The sequence below is a fragment of the Delphinapterus leucas genome, chromosome 6 (assembly GCF_059928025.1).
Source record: "Delphinapterus leucas isolate spDelLeu-1000000601 "Yukka" chromosome 6, BTC_Dleu_Yukka2, whole genome shotgun sequence".
In the NCBI taxonomy this organism is placed as follows: domain Eukaryota; kingdom Metazoa; phylum Chordata; class Mammalia; order Artiodactyla; family Monodontidae; genus Delphinapterus; species Delphinapterus leucas.
Window position 1 is genome coordinate 37,323,508 of NC_143134.1, and position 15,419 is coordinate 37,338,926.

Sequence of the window (15,419 nt, forward strand, 5' to 3'; positions counted from 1 at the left end):
AGGCCTGCGTACCGCAAAACAAACAAACAAACAAACAAAAAACGTACTAGACTCCAAGAGCTTGGATTGACTGAAACAGGAGTTAGGAGGGGATCCTGTATCATAAACGACCCCCTAGGGAAGCTATTCATTCAAAGAATGTAACTAACCAAAGTGTAAATGGGAACACAGACAAATCTGCACAGTACAAAACTCCTGAGTTTCAAATGGAAGATCAATGAATATCCAGCAGAGAGGAAGGGTGCTCACTACCGTCATCGACACAGAGACTGGTATCAAGATAAACAGCTGTGACGGAATGAAACAAACTCTAAGTTTTAAAATTAGAATGATTCGGTGTACCCTTCCTTAAGTTCAGCAGCTTAAATAGGATGTGATTAAATAACTCTCGGACTAGCCTTATCAGTATCTGCTGGAAGATATTTTCAAAGCTGAAGCTGCCAATGAAGAGCTGAACATAAACCTTGTAAAATCAGGACCACAAAGACAGAGGAACGCACAAGCAGTTCCAACAGGATAGCTGGCCACAGCAGCAGTGCCCGACCGTGCTGCCAGGTGCTTCAGGGCTCCTCTGGTGAGTTTCTGCAGAGGGAGCGGAGCTGCCACAATAACACAAAAAAGGCTTCACCCAACCCTGACCAGTTAAAAATGATCAACTAGTTCCAACTAAACGCTCTTATTAAGAATTAGAACTGTGAAAAAAAACCCCACTGAATCACTTTGCTATACACCTGAAACTAACGAAATATTGTAAATCAACTATACTTAAACTTAAAAAAAAAAAAAAAAAAAAGAATTAGAACTGAAGGTAATCTAATCATGAGAATGCAGAGTAGTTATCCTCCGAAATGGATTCAGGAAACATTCTGTACCTCTCTTCTGACACAAAACTGACATGCAACTAAAACATACAGCATGTGCACAGTCTTGGCGCAGTTCTGGAGGGAGCAGAAAGTGCACTGTCACTATAACTGCTTTGGATTAAGTATTAATGGGTCAATTCTTTTTCAATTTTTTTTCTTAATAAACAATAAAAATACAGTAAAATTAGGCACACATAATCTCTGATTACTCTTAGGTTGAAACTGGAATGTCAACTACTAATGTTCCATTTTTAAAATAGAAGTGGAAAAACCCATTTCGTTTCCAGTAAGGTAACAGTGAAGATTACCTCTAGATACAAAACATCATGCTTACATCATCTCTATATTTAGACTTGTGTATCACCACTGCTTTGGAAGGGACAGTGGACTCAGGTTTCCGGATGTTAAATTCAGGCTTTGGTCTGGTCTGTTCTTGAAGATTTTTCCACTCATCTAGGGTCATCTCTTGAACTTGAGTTTCTTCTTCTACCTCCAACTCAGGAACTCTATAAAGAAGTATAATCATAAAGAATAATTTCTGATAGGTCTGAAATGTCTACTTTCTCAAAGAGAAAGTCATAACCATTAGGTTAACGTACTTTCATGGTTCTGTATCTTAAATTTAAATACGGTAAGAAAATCTTTGAACCATAAGCTTCCTTATTTTATTTTCATCATTTTACACCGCCATTGCCAACTGAAGGTAATTCCTGTCTGTGTTCAAAGCAGTCTTTGAAAAATGGGAGCATCACCATCCCAATGACATTAATATTACACTTCACCACCAGGCACTCCCTTCCCCATGACATTACACACAAAATGAGATAGGCAATTGTAGAGACAAATGGGAGAAGTAACTGAGACAAAACACATATAAGGAAACCACGAACAGAGGTTATAAACAATGGGTCACAAATATGTACTTTTGTAAATATCCTCCTTAAATTCATGAATTCTTAAAACAGAAGACAGACATATAGAACGATGGGATAGAATTCAAAGTCCAGAAATAAGCCCTCACATTTATGAGCAATTAATTTTTTTGATCAGGGTGCCAAAGACCATTCTTTTGCACTTGGATATTTAGTTTTCCCAGCCCCATTTGTTGAAAAGACTGTTCTTTCTCCTTTGAATTAAGTTGGACTTCTCACACCATATATATAAGAGCTAAAAGTATAAAACTCTTAGAAGAAAACAGAGGCATAAACCTTGGATTAAGCAATGGTATCTTACATATGACATCAAAAGCACAAGCAACAAAAGAAAAAGTAAATAAACTGGACATCACCAAAATTGAAAATTTTTGTGCTGCAAAAGGACACCATCAAGAAAGTGAAGAAACAACTCATAGAATGAGAGAAAATATTTGCAAATCATATATATATCTAATAAGAGACTTAGATCTAGAATACATAAAGGACTCATAACTCAAAAAAATAAATGATGCAACTAAAAAATGTGCATTTGTCAAAACAATGAATGTACACTTGTTTTTGTACATTTCACAATAAATAAATTTTATATCAGTTTAGGTGGTGGGTATAGGTGTTCACTGTAAAATTCTTTAAACTTGGCTGTGTTTGAAATTTTTCATAATAAAATGTTGGAAAAATACTAATATTAAAACACATCCCAAACATACATTTGGCAAAAATATAAAAAGACAGTAAATTTTGTAATGCCAAATACTGGAAACAACCCAAAATCATCTGGAGAGGAATTTGTTGGAAAAATTATGTATATCAAACATGAATATTAAGCAGCTAAAAAGAAATGAGAAATACATAAATTGCTATGGAGCACCTCCTGGATATACTGATGAAAAAGCAAGGTGGAATGTCTGTTACCATTCACCTAAGAAATAAGGAGACATACAAATATATATACATATAGGTTTAAAAAAAAAATCATAATACAAACCAGGGAAAGAACAGGGATAGCAGCTATTTGGAAAATATCATGTTTTAACAGATTGTACGTTGGAAACATTTAAATATTTTACATAAATAAATAAATCTATAAAACAGATTTAAATTAAAATTCAATCTCTAAAATTTGGAAGCAAAATTAATCAAATTAGCCTAATTGTTTATCAAGTTGGTGATAAAAGCATCAGAAAAAAGCTATTTAAAGTGCCTTTAAATACAAATTTATAATTATTCATCTCTTTGTATATAACTTTTTAATAATCATATTATTGGAGGTAGTGTTGGTAGTATTATTTGTTACTGTCGTGTGTGCAGCGAATGAGTAATAGTATGATGTTACTGACAACTGGGATTTTCAGCATGGAAGAAAAAGAGAAACAAACTTCAGAAAGTTTAGCTAAAAATTTTGTACTCCTAAATTTCAAATGGAAATATTGAATGAACTCATAATATATTTTAGCTTAAAAATGTGTGTGTGTGTGTGTGTGTGTGTGTGTGTGTGTGTGTGTATTCCTCAGCTCTGTCCACTTAAATGTCCTAGAAACAGTTAAGAACCTAGTAGCAGTAAGTAACCCTAGTGCCTAGACTATGGTCTCTAAATACCATATTCTATTTTTTAAAACTTTATTTTACTGGGGCTTCCCTGGTGGCACAGTGGTTGGGGGTCCGCCTGCCGATGCAGGGGACGCAGGTTCGTGCCCCGGTTTGGGAAGATCCCACATGCTGTGGAGCGGCTGGGCCCGTGAGCCATGGCTGCTGAGCCTGTACGTCCGGAGCCTGTGCTCCGCAACGGGAGAGGCCACAGCAGTGAGGGGCCTGCGTACCGCAAAAAAAAAAAAAAAAATTTATTTTACTGAAGTACAGTTGATTTATACTGTACAGCAAAGTGATTCAGTTATACATAGATATACATTCTTTTTCATATTCTTTTCCATTATGGTTTATTACAGAATATTGAGTAGAGTTCCCTGTGCTATACAACAGTAGGACCTTGTTTATCCATTCTATGTAAAATAGTTTGTATCTACTAATCCCAAACTCCCAATCCATCCTTCCCCAACATCCACTCCACCTTGGCAAACACAAGTCTGTTCTCTATGTCTGTGAGTCTGTTTCTGTTTCATAGATAAGTTTATTTATGTCATATTTTAGACTCCACATATAAGTGATATCATATGGTTCTAAATACCATATTCTATTAAAGGACTCTGGCTCCCTGGAAAAATGACTCAGTATGAGACGTGAAGTATAGATGATGAGTCTGAAACATGTCTTACCAGAAAGCAAGGAAGCTATCAAAGACCACTGAATGTGTGTAAAAATGATCAAGAATCAACTTGAAGAGGCCCCCTTCAGTCAAAAAATGGATCAGTTTAAGCACCAATAAGCATAAAAACTCAGTGTATTGAAACACATCAGATATGTTTAAATCTCTAAGTTCACAAGGACACTTAAAAAAAGTCACTGGCACCTTTGAAGGATATGAGGGAACCAACTCATTATTCTGAAAATGAGTAAATTAAAAGTAAAACACGCCTTTTATGCATCCTTCATTTCCTAAACAAACTTACACTCAGTTTAATCAACTGGTTCTAGGTAAGCTTTTCTTTACAGATCATCCCAGCTACTTAACTGAAGAAAGAATGATAGAATTAGACTATCACTAATTTGCAGTCCTAATGAATTAATGGATAAAGGCAATGATAATCAGCAGCCTTCCATAACCTATGAAACAATCTTGCCAAAAAGTTGAACCTGAATTTAATCAAACCTCTGCCTCTCATTATTAATATTCAGGAATTTTTTTAAAAAATATGAAGAACAGAGAAACATGTTGGACTACTCTACAATGCCATGCTGGGACTGGCTTGCACCAAGTCATAACAGCCAATTGTTAAATTCTCAGGAATTTTGCAAGTTGGCTGTGAAATACAGTTGTTAAAAATTAAATTATAGAAACATAATTAAATGTTAAAACATGTTTAAATGTTAAAACAAAGGTAATAAATCCTCACAACTCATTATTCCCTAATTATTTCACTACTTTTTGCCTTTTCCTATGCACTTGAAGTTATTTATCTCTATTTTATGTGTAGAGTGGATATACTACGCAACGATGTACTACCGCACGCACATCTTTTCCCACTCTGTGTTCAATGATGTTGCTTTGGTGGTTTTAAATCAGCCATGGTAGGAATATTTACACCACAGAAACTAGCAAGTGCAATAGATCCAGGCTTTTTCATCCCAGAGAACCAGATGTTAAATATTTACCAGCACACCACTGATTACAGGGATGCAATCAATACAATTCTGACTCTGAGAAACTATTTGGACAAATGACCCAGCTTTTTCAACAAATAAATTGCAAGAAAATTAAAAAAAGAGAAGACACATAGATTAAAAGCGACTTAAGGGTAATCAAGATAGTTTGATATTGGCAGAACAATGGAACAGACTATAGAGAAATAGACCCACACATACATGGGTGATTGATTTTCAAATAATGGTTTTCAGTATGCTGGAATAACTAGATATGCATATGCAAAAATAAAGGAGGGAACGTCTATCCATACCTCACATTGTATATAAAAGTCAACTCAAAATGGACCAAATGTTAATTTTTAAAAATGGATCATAGACCTAAATATAAAACCCAAAATTATAAAACTTATAGGAGAAAACATTTGTGGTATTAGGTTAGGAAAAGATTTCATACCAAAATCATGATCAATGAAAGAACTGATAAATTGAACTTCCTCAAAATTAAAAACTTCTCCTCTTCAAAAGACACTGTCAAGAGGGGACTTCCTGGGTAGTCCAGAGGGTAAGACTCCATGCTCCCAATGGAGGGGGCATGGGTTTGATCCCTGGTCGGGGAACTAGATCCAGCATGCAAGCTGCAACTAAGAAGCCCGCAGGCCGCAACTAAAGATCCCACATGCTGCAACGAAGATCCCATGTGCCGCAACTAAGACCTGGCACAGGCAAAATAAATAAATAAATATTTTTAAAAAAAGAAAAAGAAAATGGGTGGTCATCATTTAAAAAAAAAATGACACTGTCAAGAGAATAAAAAATCAGGCCACAGATTTGGAGAAAATATTTGCAAATCATGTATCTGATAGAGGACTTGAATCCAGAATATATGAAGAACTCTCAAACCTCAGTAATAAGAAAACAAACCAATTATAAAATGAGCAAATGATTTGGAAGCAAATTTGGAAGCAAAATTAATCAAATTAGCCTAATTGTTTATCAAGTTGGTGATAAAAGCATCAGAAAAAAGCTATTTAAAGTGCCTTTAAATACAAATTTATAATTATTCATCTCTTTGTATATAACTTTTTAATAATCATATTATTGGAGGTAGTGTTGGTAGTATTATTTGTTACTGTCGTGTGTGCAGCGAATGAGTAATAGTATGATGTTACTGACAACTGGGATTTTCAGCATGGAAGAAAAAGAGAAACAAACTTCAGAAAGTTTAGCTAAAAATTTTGTACTCCTAAATTTCAAATGGAAATATTGAATGAACTCATAATATATTTTAGCTTAAAAATGTGTGTGTGTGTGTGTGTGTGTGTGTGTGTGTGTGTGTGTATTCCTCAGCTCTGTCCACTTAAATGTCCTAGAAACAGTTAAGAACCTAGTAGCAGTAAGTAACCCTAGTGCCTAGACTATGGTCTCTAAATACCATATTCTATTTTTTAAAACTTTATTTTACTGGGGCTTCCCTGGTGGCACAGTGGTTGGGGGTCCGCCTGCCGATGCAGGGGACGCAGGTTCGTGCCCCGGTTTGGGAAGATCCCACATGCTGTGGAGCGGCTGGGCCCGTGAGCCATGGCTGCTGAGCCTGTACGTCCGGAGCCTGTGCTCCGCAACGGGAGAGGCCACAGCAGTGAGGGGCCTGCGTACCGCAAAAAAAAAAAAAAAATTTATTTTACTGAAGTACAGTTGATTTATACTGTACAGCAAAGTGATTCAGTTATACATAGATATACATTCTTTTTCATATTCTTTTCCATTATGGTTTATTACAGAATATTGAGTAGAGTTCCCTGTGCTATACAACAGTAGGACCTTGTTTATCCATTCTATGTAAAATAGTTTGTATCTACTAATCCCAAACTCCCAATCCATCCTTCCCCAACATCCACTCCACCTTGGCAAACACAAGTCTGTTCTCTATGTCTGTGAGTCTGTTTCTGTTTCATAGATAAGTTTATTTATGTCATATTTTAGACTCCACATATAAGTGATATCATATGGTTCTAAATACCATATTCTATTAAAGGACTCTGGCTCCCTGGAAAAATGACTCAGTATGAGACGTGAAGTATAGATGATGAGTCTGAAACATGTCTTACCAGAAAGCAAGGAAGCTATCAAAGACCACTGAATGTGTGTAAAAATGATCAAGAATCAACTTGAAGAGGCCCCCTTCAGTCAAAAAATGGATCAGTTTAAGCACCAATAAGCATAAAAACTCAGTGTATTGAAACACATCAGATATGTTTAAATCTCTAAGTTCACAAGGACACTTAAAAAAAGTCACTGGCACCTTTGAAGGATATGAGGGAACCAACTCATTATTCTGAAAATGAGTAAATTAAAAGTAAAACACGCCTTTTATGCATCCTTCATTTCCTAAACAAACTTACACTCAGTTTAATCAACTGGTTCTAGGTAAGCTTTTCTTTACAGATCATCCCAGCTACTTAACTGAAGAAAGAATGATAGAATTAGACTATCACTAATTTGCAGTCCTAATGAATTAATGGATAAAGGCAATGATAATCAGCAGCCTTCCATAACCTATGAAACAATCTTGCCAAAAAGTTGAACCTGAATTTAATCAAACCTCTGCCTCTCATTATTAATATTCAGGAATTTTTTTAAAAAATATGAAGAACAGAGAAACATGTTGGACTACTCTACAATGCCATGCTGGGACTGGCTTGCACCAAGTCATAACAGCCAATTGTTAAATTCTCAGGAATTTTGCAAGTTGGCTGTGAAATACAGTTGTTAAAAATTAAATTATAGAAACATAATTAAATGTTAAAACATGTTTAAATGTTAAAACAAAGGTAATAAATCCTCACAACTCATTATTCCCTAATTATTTCACTACTTTTTGCCTTTTCCTATGCACTTGAAGTTATTTATCTCTATTTTATGTGTAGAGTGGATATACTACGCAACGATGTACTACCGCACGCACATCTTTTCCCACTCTGTGTTCAATGATGTTGCTTTGGTGGTTTTAAATCAGCCATGGTAGGAATATTTACACCACAGAAACTAGCAAGTGCAATAGATCCAGGCTTTTTCATCCCAGAGAACCAGATGTTAAATATTTACCAGCACACCACTGATTACAGGGATGCAATCAATACAATTCTGACTCTGAGAAACTATTTGGACAAATGACCCAGCTTTTTCAACAAATAAATTGCAAGAAAATTAAAAAAAGAGAAGACACATAGATTAAAAGCGACTTAAGGGTAATCAAGATAGTTTGATATTGGCAGAACAATGGAACAGACTATAGAGAAATAGACCCACACATACATGGGTGATTGATTTTCAAATAATGGTTTTCAGTATGCTGGAATAACTAGATATGCATATGCAAAAATAAAGGAGGGAACGTCTATCCATACCTCACATTGTATATAAAAGTCAACTCAAAATGGACCAAATGTTAATTTTTAAAAATGGATCATAGACCTAAATATAAAACCCAAAATTATAAAACTTATAGGAGAAAACATTTGTGGTATTAGGTTAGGAAAAGATTTCATACCAAAATCATGATCAATGAAAGAACTGATAAATTGAACTTCCTCAAAATTAAAAACTTCTCCTCTTCAAAAGACACTGTCAAGAGGGGACTTCCTGGGTAGTCCAGAGGGTAAGACTCCATGCTCCCAATGGAGGGGGCATGGGTTTGATCCCTGGTCGGGGAACTAGATCCAGCATGCAAGCTGCAACTAAGAAGCCCGCAGGCCGCAACTAAAGATCCCACATGCTGCAACGAAGATCCCATGTGCCGCAACTAAGACCTGGCACAGGCAAAATAAATAAATAAATATTTTTAAAAAAAGAAAAAGAAAATGGGTGGTCATCATTTAAAAAAAAAATGACACTGTCAAGAGAATAAAAAATCAGGCCACAGATTTGGAGAAAATATTTGCAAATCATGTATCTGATAGAGGACTTGAATCCAGAATATATGAAGAACTCTCAAACCTCAGTAATAAGAAAACAAACCAATTATAAAATGAGCAAATGATTTAAACAGACTATTAAAGAAGACATACAGATGGCAAATAACCCGTGAAGAGAGGCTCAACATCATTAGTCATTAGGGAAATGTAAATTAAAACCACAATGAGATATACACCTATTACAAGGCCTAAAAATTATAAAAACTGGAACAACCACTTTGAAAATGAGTTTGGCAGTTTCTAGAAAAGTTACATAAACACCTGCCGTTTCACTCAGGAGAAATGAAAATGTATATCCACAGAAAGGCACACACAGAAATGTTCATAGTAGCTTTATTTATAATAGCAAAAACTGTAAACAACCCACATGATCATCATCAGGCAGATGGATAAACAAATAGTGGTCTACCTGTAAAATGGAATATTGCTCAACAATAAATAGGAAGGAACTACTGAAACATTCAACAACCTGAATGAATCTTAAAATATGCATGCTCAGTGAAAGAATATAGACAAAAAAAAGAATACATGCTGTATGCTTCCATTTATATAAAATTATAGCAATTGCAAACTAATCTTTAATGACAAAAAAGCAGATCACTGGTTGCCTGGGGGAAAGGGGCGGGATGGAGGGATTACAAAGGGACACAAGGAAACTTTTTGGGTTGATAGATGTGCTCATTATTTTTATTGTTTATGGATTTCAAACTTGTAAAACTGTACATTCTAAATATGTGCTGTTTATTGGATTTGGATTGTATCTCAATAAAACTGTTTTTAAAAGAGATGTAAGAAACATAAAAATTAAAATGTATATTTCAATATTAATTCAAACAAATAAGTTGTTTTAAAAAAGATTTTGAGATAATCAGGGAAACTGACAAACTGCCTAGATATTTAATGATATTAAGGAACTGTTAAAAAATTTTAGATGGGATAATGATATTCCAGTTTTTTTTTTTGTTTTTTTTTTTTTTGCGGTACGTGGGCCTCTCACTGTTGTGGCCTCTCCCGTTGCGGAGCACAGGCTCCGGACGCACAGGCTCAACCGCCATGGCTCACGGGCCCAGCCGCTCCGCGGCATGTGGGATCTTCCAGGACCAGGGCACGAACCCGTGTCCCCTGCATCGGCAGGCGGACTCTCAACCACTGTGCCACCAGGGAAGCCCCCAGTTATGGTTTTTTTAAAGGAAGTCTTTTAGATATAACATTCTGAAACATTTTTGGATAATATATAATATATCCTGGAGGTAGAGGAAGTGGGTAGAGAAATATATGAAACAAGAATGACCATGATTTGATAACAGTTTAGCTGAATAGCTTACTTGGAGTTTCAATATACTATTCTTATTTTATATACATTTTTTCTATAACTTTTAACAAAAAGAGCTAAAAATAAAGAAATATTAAGGAATCATGAGGGTTTCTGTAGCCTACTTGTGATAGAATTAAGAAATCTGTGGAACCGATGCTATGAATTTGAGGATTCTTTCATAACTAAGATAACCTAATAGAAGTTAATAAATTCCAAAAAGTTCAATAAGAACAGATTTTGTGTTAAGACCACAAAAGAAGTACTTTTTGTTTGCTTGTTTGTCTTAAAAAATATATCTAGGGCTTTATATATATATAAACATAAACAACTAGAAAAAGTAGAAGGCATGTAAGAAATGCAGCCCTGAAGTGACACAGACACCCAAAATAAAGCAAATAGTGCAGTTCAGAATAGAGAATCTGCCACAAGTGATTCCATCCATGAAAGTGATCAGCCTGACACCCTTTACTCAGATGTGCCTCATTTGAAGGCGTTCTTACAGATGCCCCCATGCATTCTCCTTTATCACCTGCCATTTCAACAAGTCATTTTGGGAGCAGTATAAAATCACCAAGGACAGGCTCCTTAATTCATTGCCTATTGACCAAAAATAATTATAAAAAACACACTCTAAACAAACAAAACACATTCTATGACAGTTCTGTAAGGCAGATTCCATTTCCCATTTGAATCAGCTCTGAATGTAGTTTTTACTGCCGTTTTAGCAAAGACTGGATATTCAACAGGAAGAGATATAGCTAATTCTCAGTTCCAGGAAGGACTAATGCAAGTATATTTCTAACAGTTATAAAAGCAACATAACTGCTATCACTCTAAATTTAACAATCCCCTTTTGAGTAATTCAAAGACCTTTACAGTTCTTGGTTTATCAGGTGGGCCAAAGAGTGCCTTCGGTATTTTAAGTAAAAATAAAAGACACATTTTTCATTTTCCCCAAGAACTTTATTGAACAATGTATTCACGCTTTTGTTCCACTACTTTCTGCCATTTTCCAGGCAACTTCATAATTCCAACACTTTTTATCTTTTTGCGCAAAGAACTGTTCCAGGTGCCTTTTATAGTCTTCCAGGGAATTGAATTTTTTTCCATTAAGAGAATTTTGTAAAGACCAAAATAGATGGAAATCCGAAGGTGCAATGTCTGGTGAATACAGAGGATGAATCAGAACTTCCCAGACAAGCTGTTACAGTTTTTGCCTGGTCATCAAAGAAACATGTGGTCTTGCGTTATCCTGATGGAAGATTATGCATTTTCTGTTGACTAATTCTGGACGCTTTTCACTGGGTGCAGCTTTCAGTTGGTCTAATTGGGAGCAGTATTTGTTGGAATTAATCGTTTGGTTTTCTGGAAGGAGTTCATAATAGAGGACTCCCTTCTGATCCCACAATATACACAACATCACCTTCTTTCGATGAAGACCGGCCTTTGGTGGTTGGTGGTAGTTCATTTTGCGTGCCCCACGATCTCTTCCATTCCACATTGTTGTACAGTATCCACTTTTCATCGCCTGTCACAATTTTTTTTAATTAATTAATTAATTTTTGGCTGCGTTGGGTCTTCGTTGCTGTTGGGTGCAGGCTTTCTCTAGCTGCAGCGAGCGGGGGCTACTCTTCATTGCAGTGCGCGGGCTTCTCATTGCGGTGGCTTCTCTTGCTGCGGAGCACAGGCTCTAGGCACGCGGGCTGCAGTAGTTGTGGCTCGCGGGCTCTAGAGCACAGGCTCAGTAGTTGTGGCGCACTGGCTTAGTTGCTCCGCGGCATGTGGGATCTTCCCAGACCAGGGCTTGAACCCGTGTCCCCTACATTGGCAGGTGGGTTCTTAACCACTGTGCCACCAGGGAAGTCCCCAACAATTTGTTTTAAAAACGGAGTGTTTTCATTACATTTCAGTAGAGAATCGCATGCAGAAATAGGGTCAAGAAGGTTTTTCTCGTTTATGTGGAATCCGAACGTCAAAGTGATTCACATAATCAAGCTGGTGCAAATGATTTTCAACGTTTGATTTGGATTCTTTAAGTACGTCGGCTATCTCCCACGTGGCATAACATTGATTGCTCTCAATTATTGTTTTGATTTGATCGCTATCAACTTCAACTGGTCTACCGAACTGTGGAGCTTTGTCCGGTGAGAAATCTCCAGCACGAAACTTTGCAAACCACTTTTGACACATCTGATCAGTCACAGCACCTTCTCCATACACTGCACAAATCTTTTCATGCATTTCAGTTGCGTTTTTACCTTTCTTGAAAGAATAAAGTATAATATGCCGAAAATGTTGTTTTTCTTCCATATTCAATATTAAAAAGGCTACACAAAAATTCACCAATTTTTATGTCTTTTTTAAATGCATGCTGATATGACAGCTGTCACGTACAATGTAACAAAATTGTTTCCTGTGAAGTTAAAGATAACTAAGTGCTACTAGAGCCATCTTACAGAAGAAACCAAATGAAATTTTTGGCCCACCCAATATGATAAAAAATTTTTGGAGAGAATTTTTCATCAAAACTGCTCATAGGTATAAGTCATCAAATCTATGACTTGTAATGTGAACAATGCTGTATGCAGATTTGATAAGTATACATTTTGTTTCTAAATGGGTAAAATTACAGAAGAAATTTTAACAACAGTTATCTTTATGTAGAAATAAATGGGATAATAATGCTAATATTTACTGTATGTTTACTAGGTGCCAGATGCTATTCAAAGTGCTTTACATTAATTTGCTCATGATAATTAACGCCACAAGTTAGTTAAAATTAACAGCTCCGGGCTTCCCTGGTGGCACAGTGGTTGAGAGTCCGCCTGCCGATGCTGCGGACACGGGTTCGTGCCCCGGTCCGGGAAGATCCCACATGCCGCAGAGCGGCTGGGCCCGTGAGCCATGGCCACTGAGCCTGCGCGTCCGGAGCCTGTGCTCCGCAACGTAAGAGGCCGCAGCAGTGAGAGGCCCGCGTACCGCAAAAAAAAAAAAAAATTAACAGCTCCATTTTACAGGTAAGAAAATCAAGGAGACAGGCTATACAACTAACAAATAAATGAAAGAGCCAAATTTCATATCCATTCATTCTACCTCCAAAGCCCGCATTTAACCTCTGTGCTCTTTAGGGAATAAGATGGCAGAAAAAATGCTTAGATGGAAGATAGTCAAGATATGGACAGAGGAAGCATACAAATCATCAATTCAGATGTCCAAACTTCCATTCAGGCAATACTTTTTCACCTGAATGAAAATGTGCAGTGAATCAAGGAAAGTGGGCTCTAGAAATAAAACCTTACTCACTGAATACTTAACTGCGGCAAGTGGATCTAACCTAACATGTAAATAATACCTCCTACTTCCTTCCAAAGTACTGAAAGGGTGACTTCCCTGGTGGTCCAGTGGTAAAGAATCTGCCTTCCAATGCAGGGGATGTGGGTTTGATCCCTGGTCAGGGAACTAAGATCCCACATGCCACAGGGCAACTAAGCCCGCGCACCACAACTACTAAGCTCGTGCACCTCAAGGAGAGAGCCCGTGTGCCGCAAACTACAGAGCCCACACATTCTGGAACCCGTGTGCCACAACTGCAGAGCCCAAGCGCCCTGGAGCCCGTGCGCCACAACTAGAGAGAAAACCCGAGTGCCTCAACTAGAGAGAAGTCCGAGCGCTGCAACGAAGAGACCACGCGCCACAATGAAAGATCCCACGTGCTGCAACTAAGACCCTACGCAGCCAAAAAAGTAATAAAAGAAAAAAAGTACTGAAAGGGAAGTGAATTTCATGATAAACTTGGAGCTCCTCATAAAGTTGCAATAAAAATTTTAAGGAGCTGTGGTCCTGCTTTAAGAAGACTCAGTACATAACAATCTTCATTGTCTAAGCAAATACCCTTGGAAACAAAGTGCAAAATATTTCATTGCAGATATTTTTTAATAATGCTTCCTCACCATTCTCTTTTCATAGAGTTAAATTTTTAAGGATGGAAGGGAGTTGTTGATCTATGTTACTTAATAGGAAATCCTCAGTGATCCTGGCAGCTCTTCCCCTGATTATAGAACCACCTTCTCCCATTTGCAGTTCTTAATAGCAAGTTAGTCTAAATGGCACTTTTAACCATTCCTACCATTCAGTACAGTTAACAACATGAATGTTTGTGCCACAATACCTGGTTCAAATTCTGGCTCTGACACTTACTACAAGTTGTTTAACCTGTATGTCTCAGCATTAGAATAGGAACAGTACCTTCTCCTTCACAGGCAGCCAAGGGTTAAATGAGTTAAGCCATAGACTCATTTAGAACAGTTCCTGGCACACAAGAAATGCTCAGTAAATGTTAGACTTACTCCTAAAGCAAAACAGGAAACTGTCACAGGTATTCTTGGACATTAGAACACCACATGACAAGAAACATGTAATACTTCTGTAATGAAATGAAGAAGGAAGGGCATAGCACATGTAACTGTCGACAAAATGTGTCCAATTTGAGGAAAATGTATGTACTTTGGGTTGCAGGTTTGAAAATAAGCAAGGGTACATTAAATTCACCTACCAAGAAGTTCTAAACCAAGAGTTGCACTAAATATACATTCTGGCTGAACACCGAAAGCTTGGGTGTTAGATCAATATCCCGACAAAGCCAAGATCAGAGAGCATCTCCATCCTAGAATGCATATACAAGCCTAATTTTGAAATTATAAAAAACTGTAATTGTATTACTAGAAATGTTAGTAATAATTTTAAAATTTGACAAGGCAGTGCAGAAACAAGAACTTCTCAGTGCGGTTGTCACTAGACTGCAGCTGCGGTGCACTGCAGCTCCTGCAATTTTAACTGGATGCTCACTGTTCAGCATGTTCAGCAGAGGGAGAGAGATTTGCTGACTAGCTCCACTAGGTTATTGCAGACAATGAGACGGCCAACAAAATCATCAAGTATTATTTTGTCTTTCAAAATAACTGATTAATTGAAAGAATTATTTTGTCTAATATTATGAATGCTAGAGTACCTCAATCAATTCCAAAGATTACAATTATGCTATAATTTACTCTCTATTATTCTGCTTTATATTACCTGA

General features: G+C 36.8%; 1 protein-coding gene across 3 annotated transcripts in view; it reads right to left on the reverse strand.

The window, feature by feature from the left end:
- The window catches only part of HABP4 (hyaluronan binding protein 4), a 40,929-nt gene that overhangs the window by 6,922 nt on the left and 18,588 nt on the right, over positions 1 to 15,419 (reverse strand). For all 3 annotated transcript variants that reach the window (XM_089913012.1, XM_089913013.1, XM_022558922.2), the window contains one exon: positions 1,198 to 1,369. In XM_089913012.1, the coding sequence (XP_089769138.1) occupies positions 1,198 to 1,369 (172 nt within the window). The remainder of the gene's footprint in view (positions 1 to 1,197; positions 1,370 to 15,419) is intronic.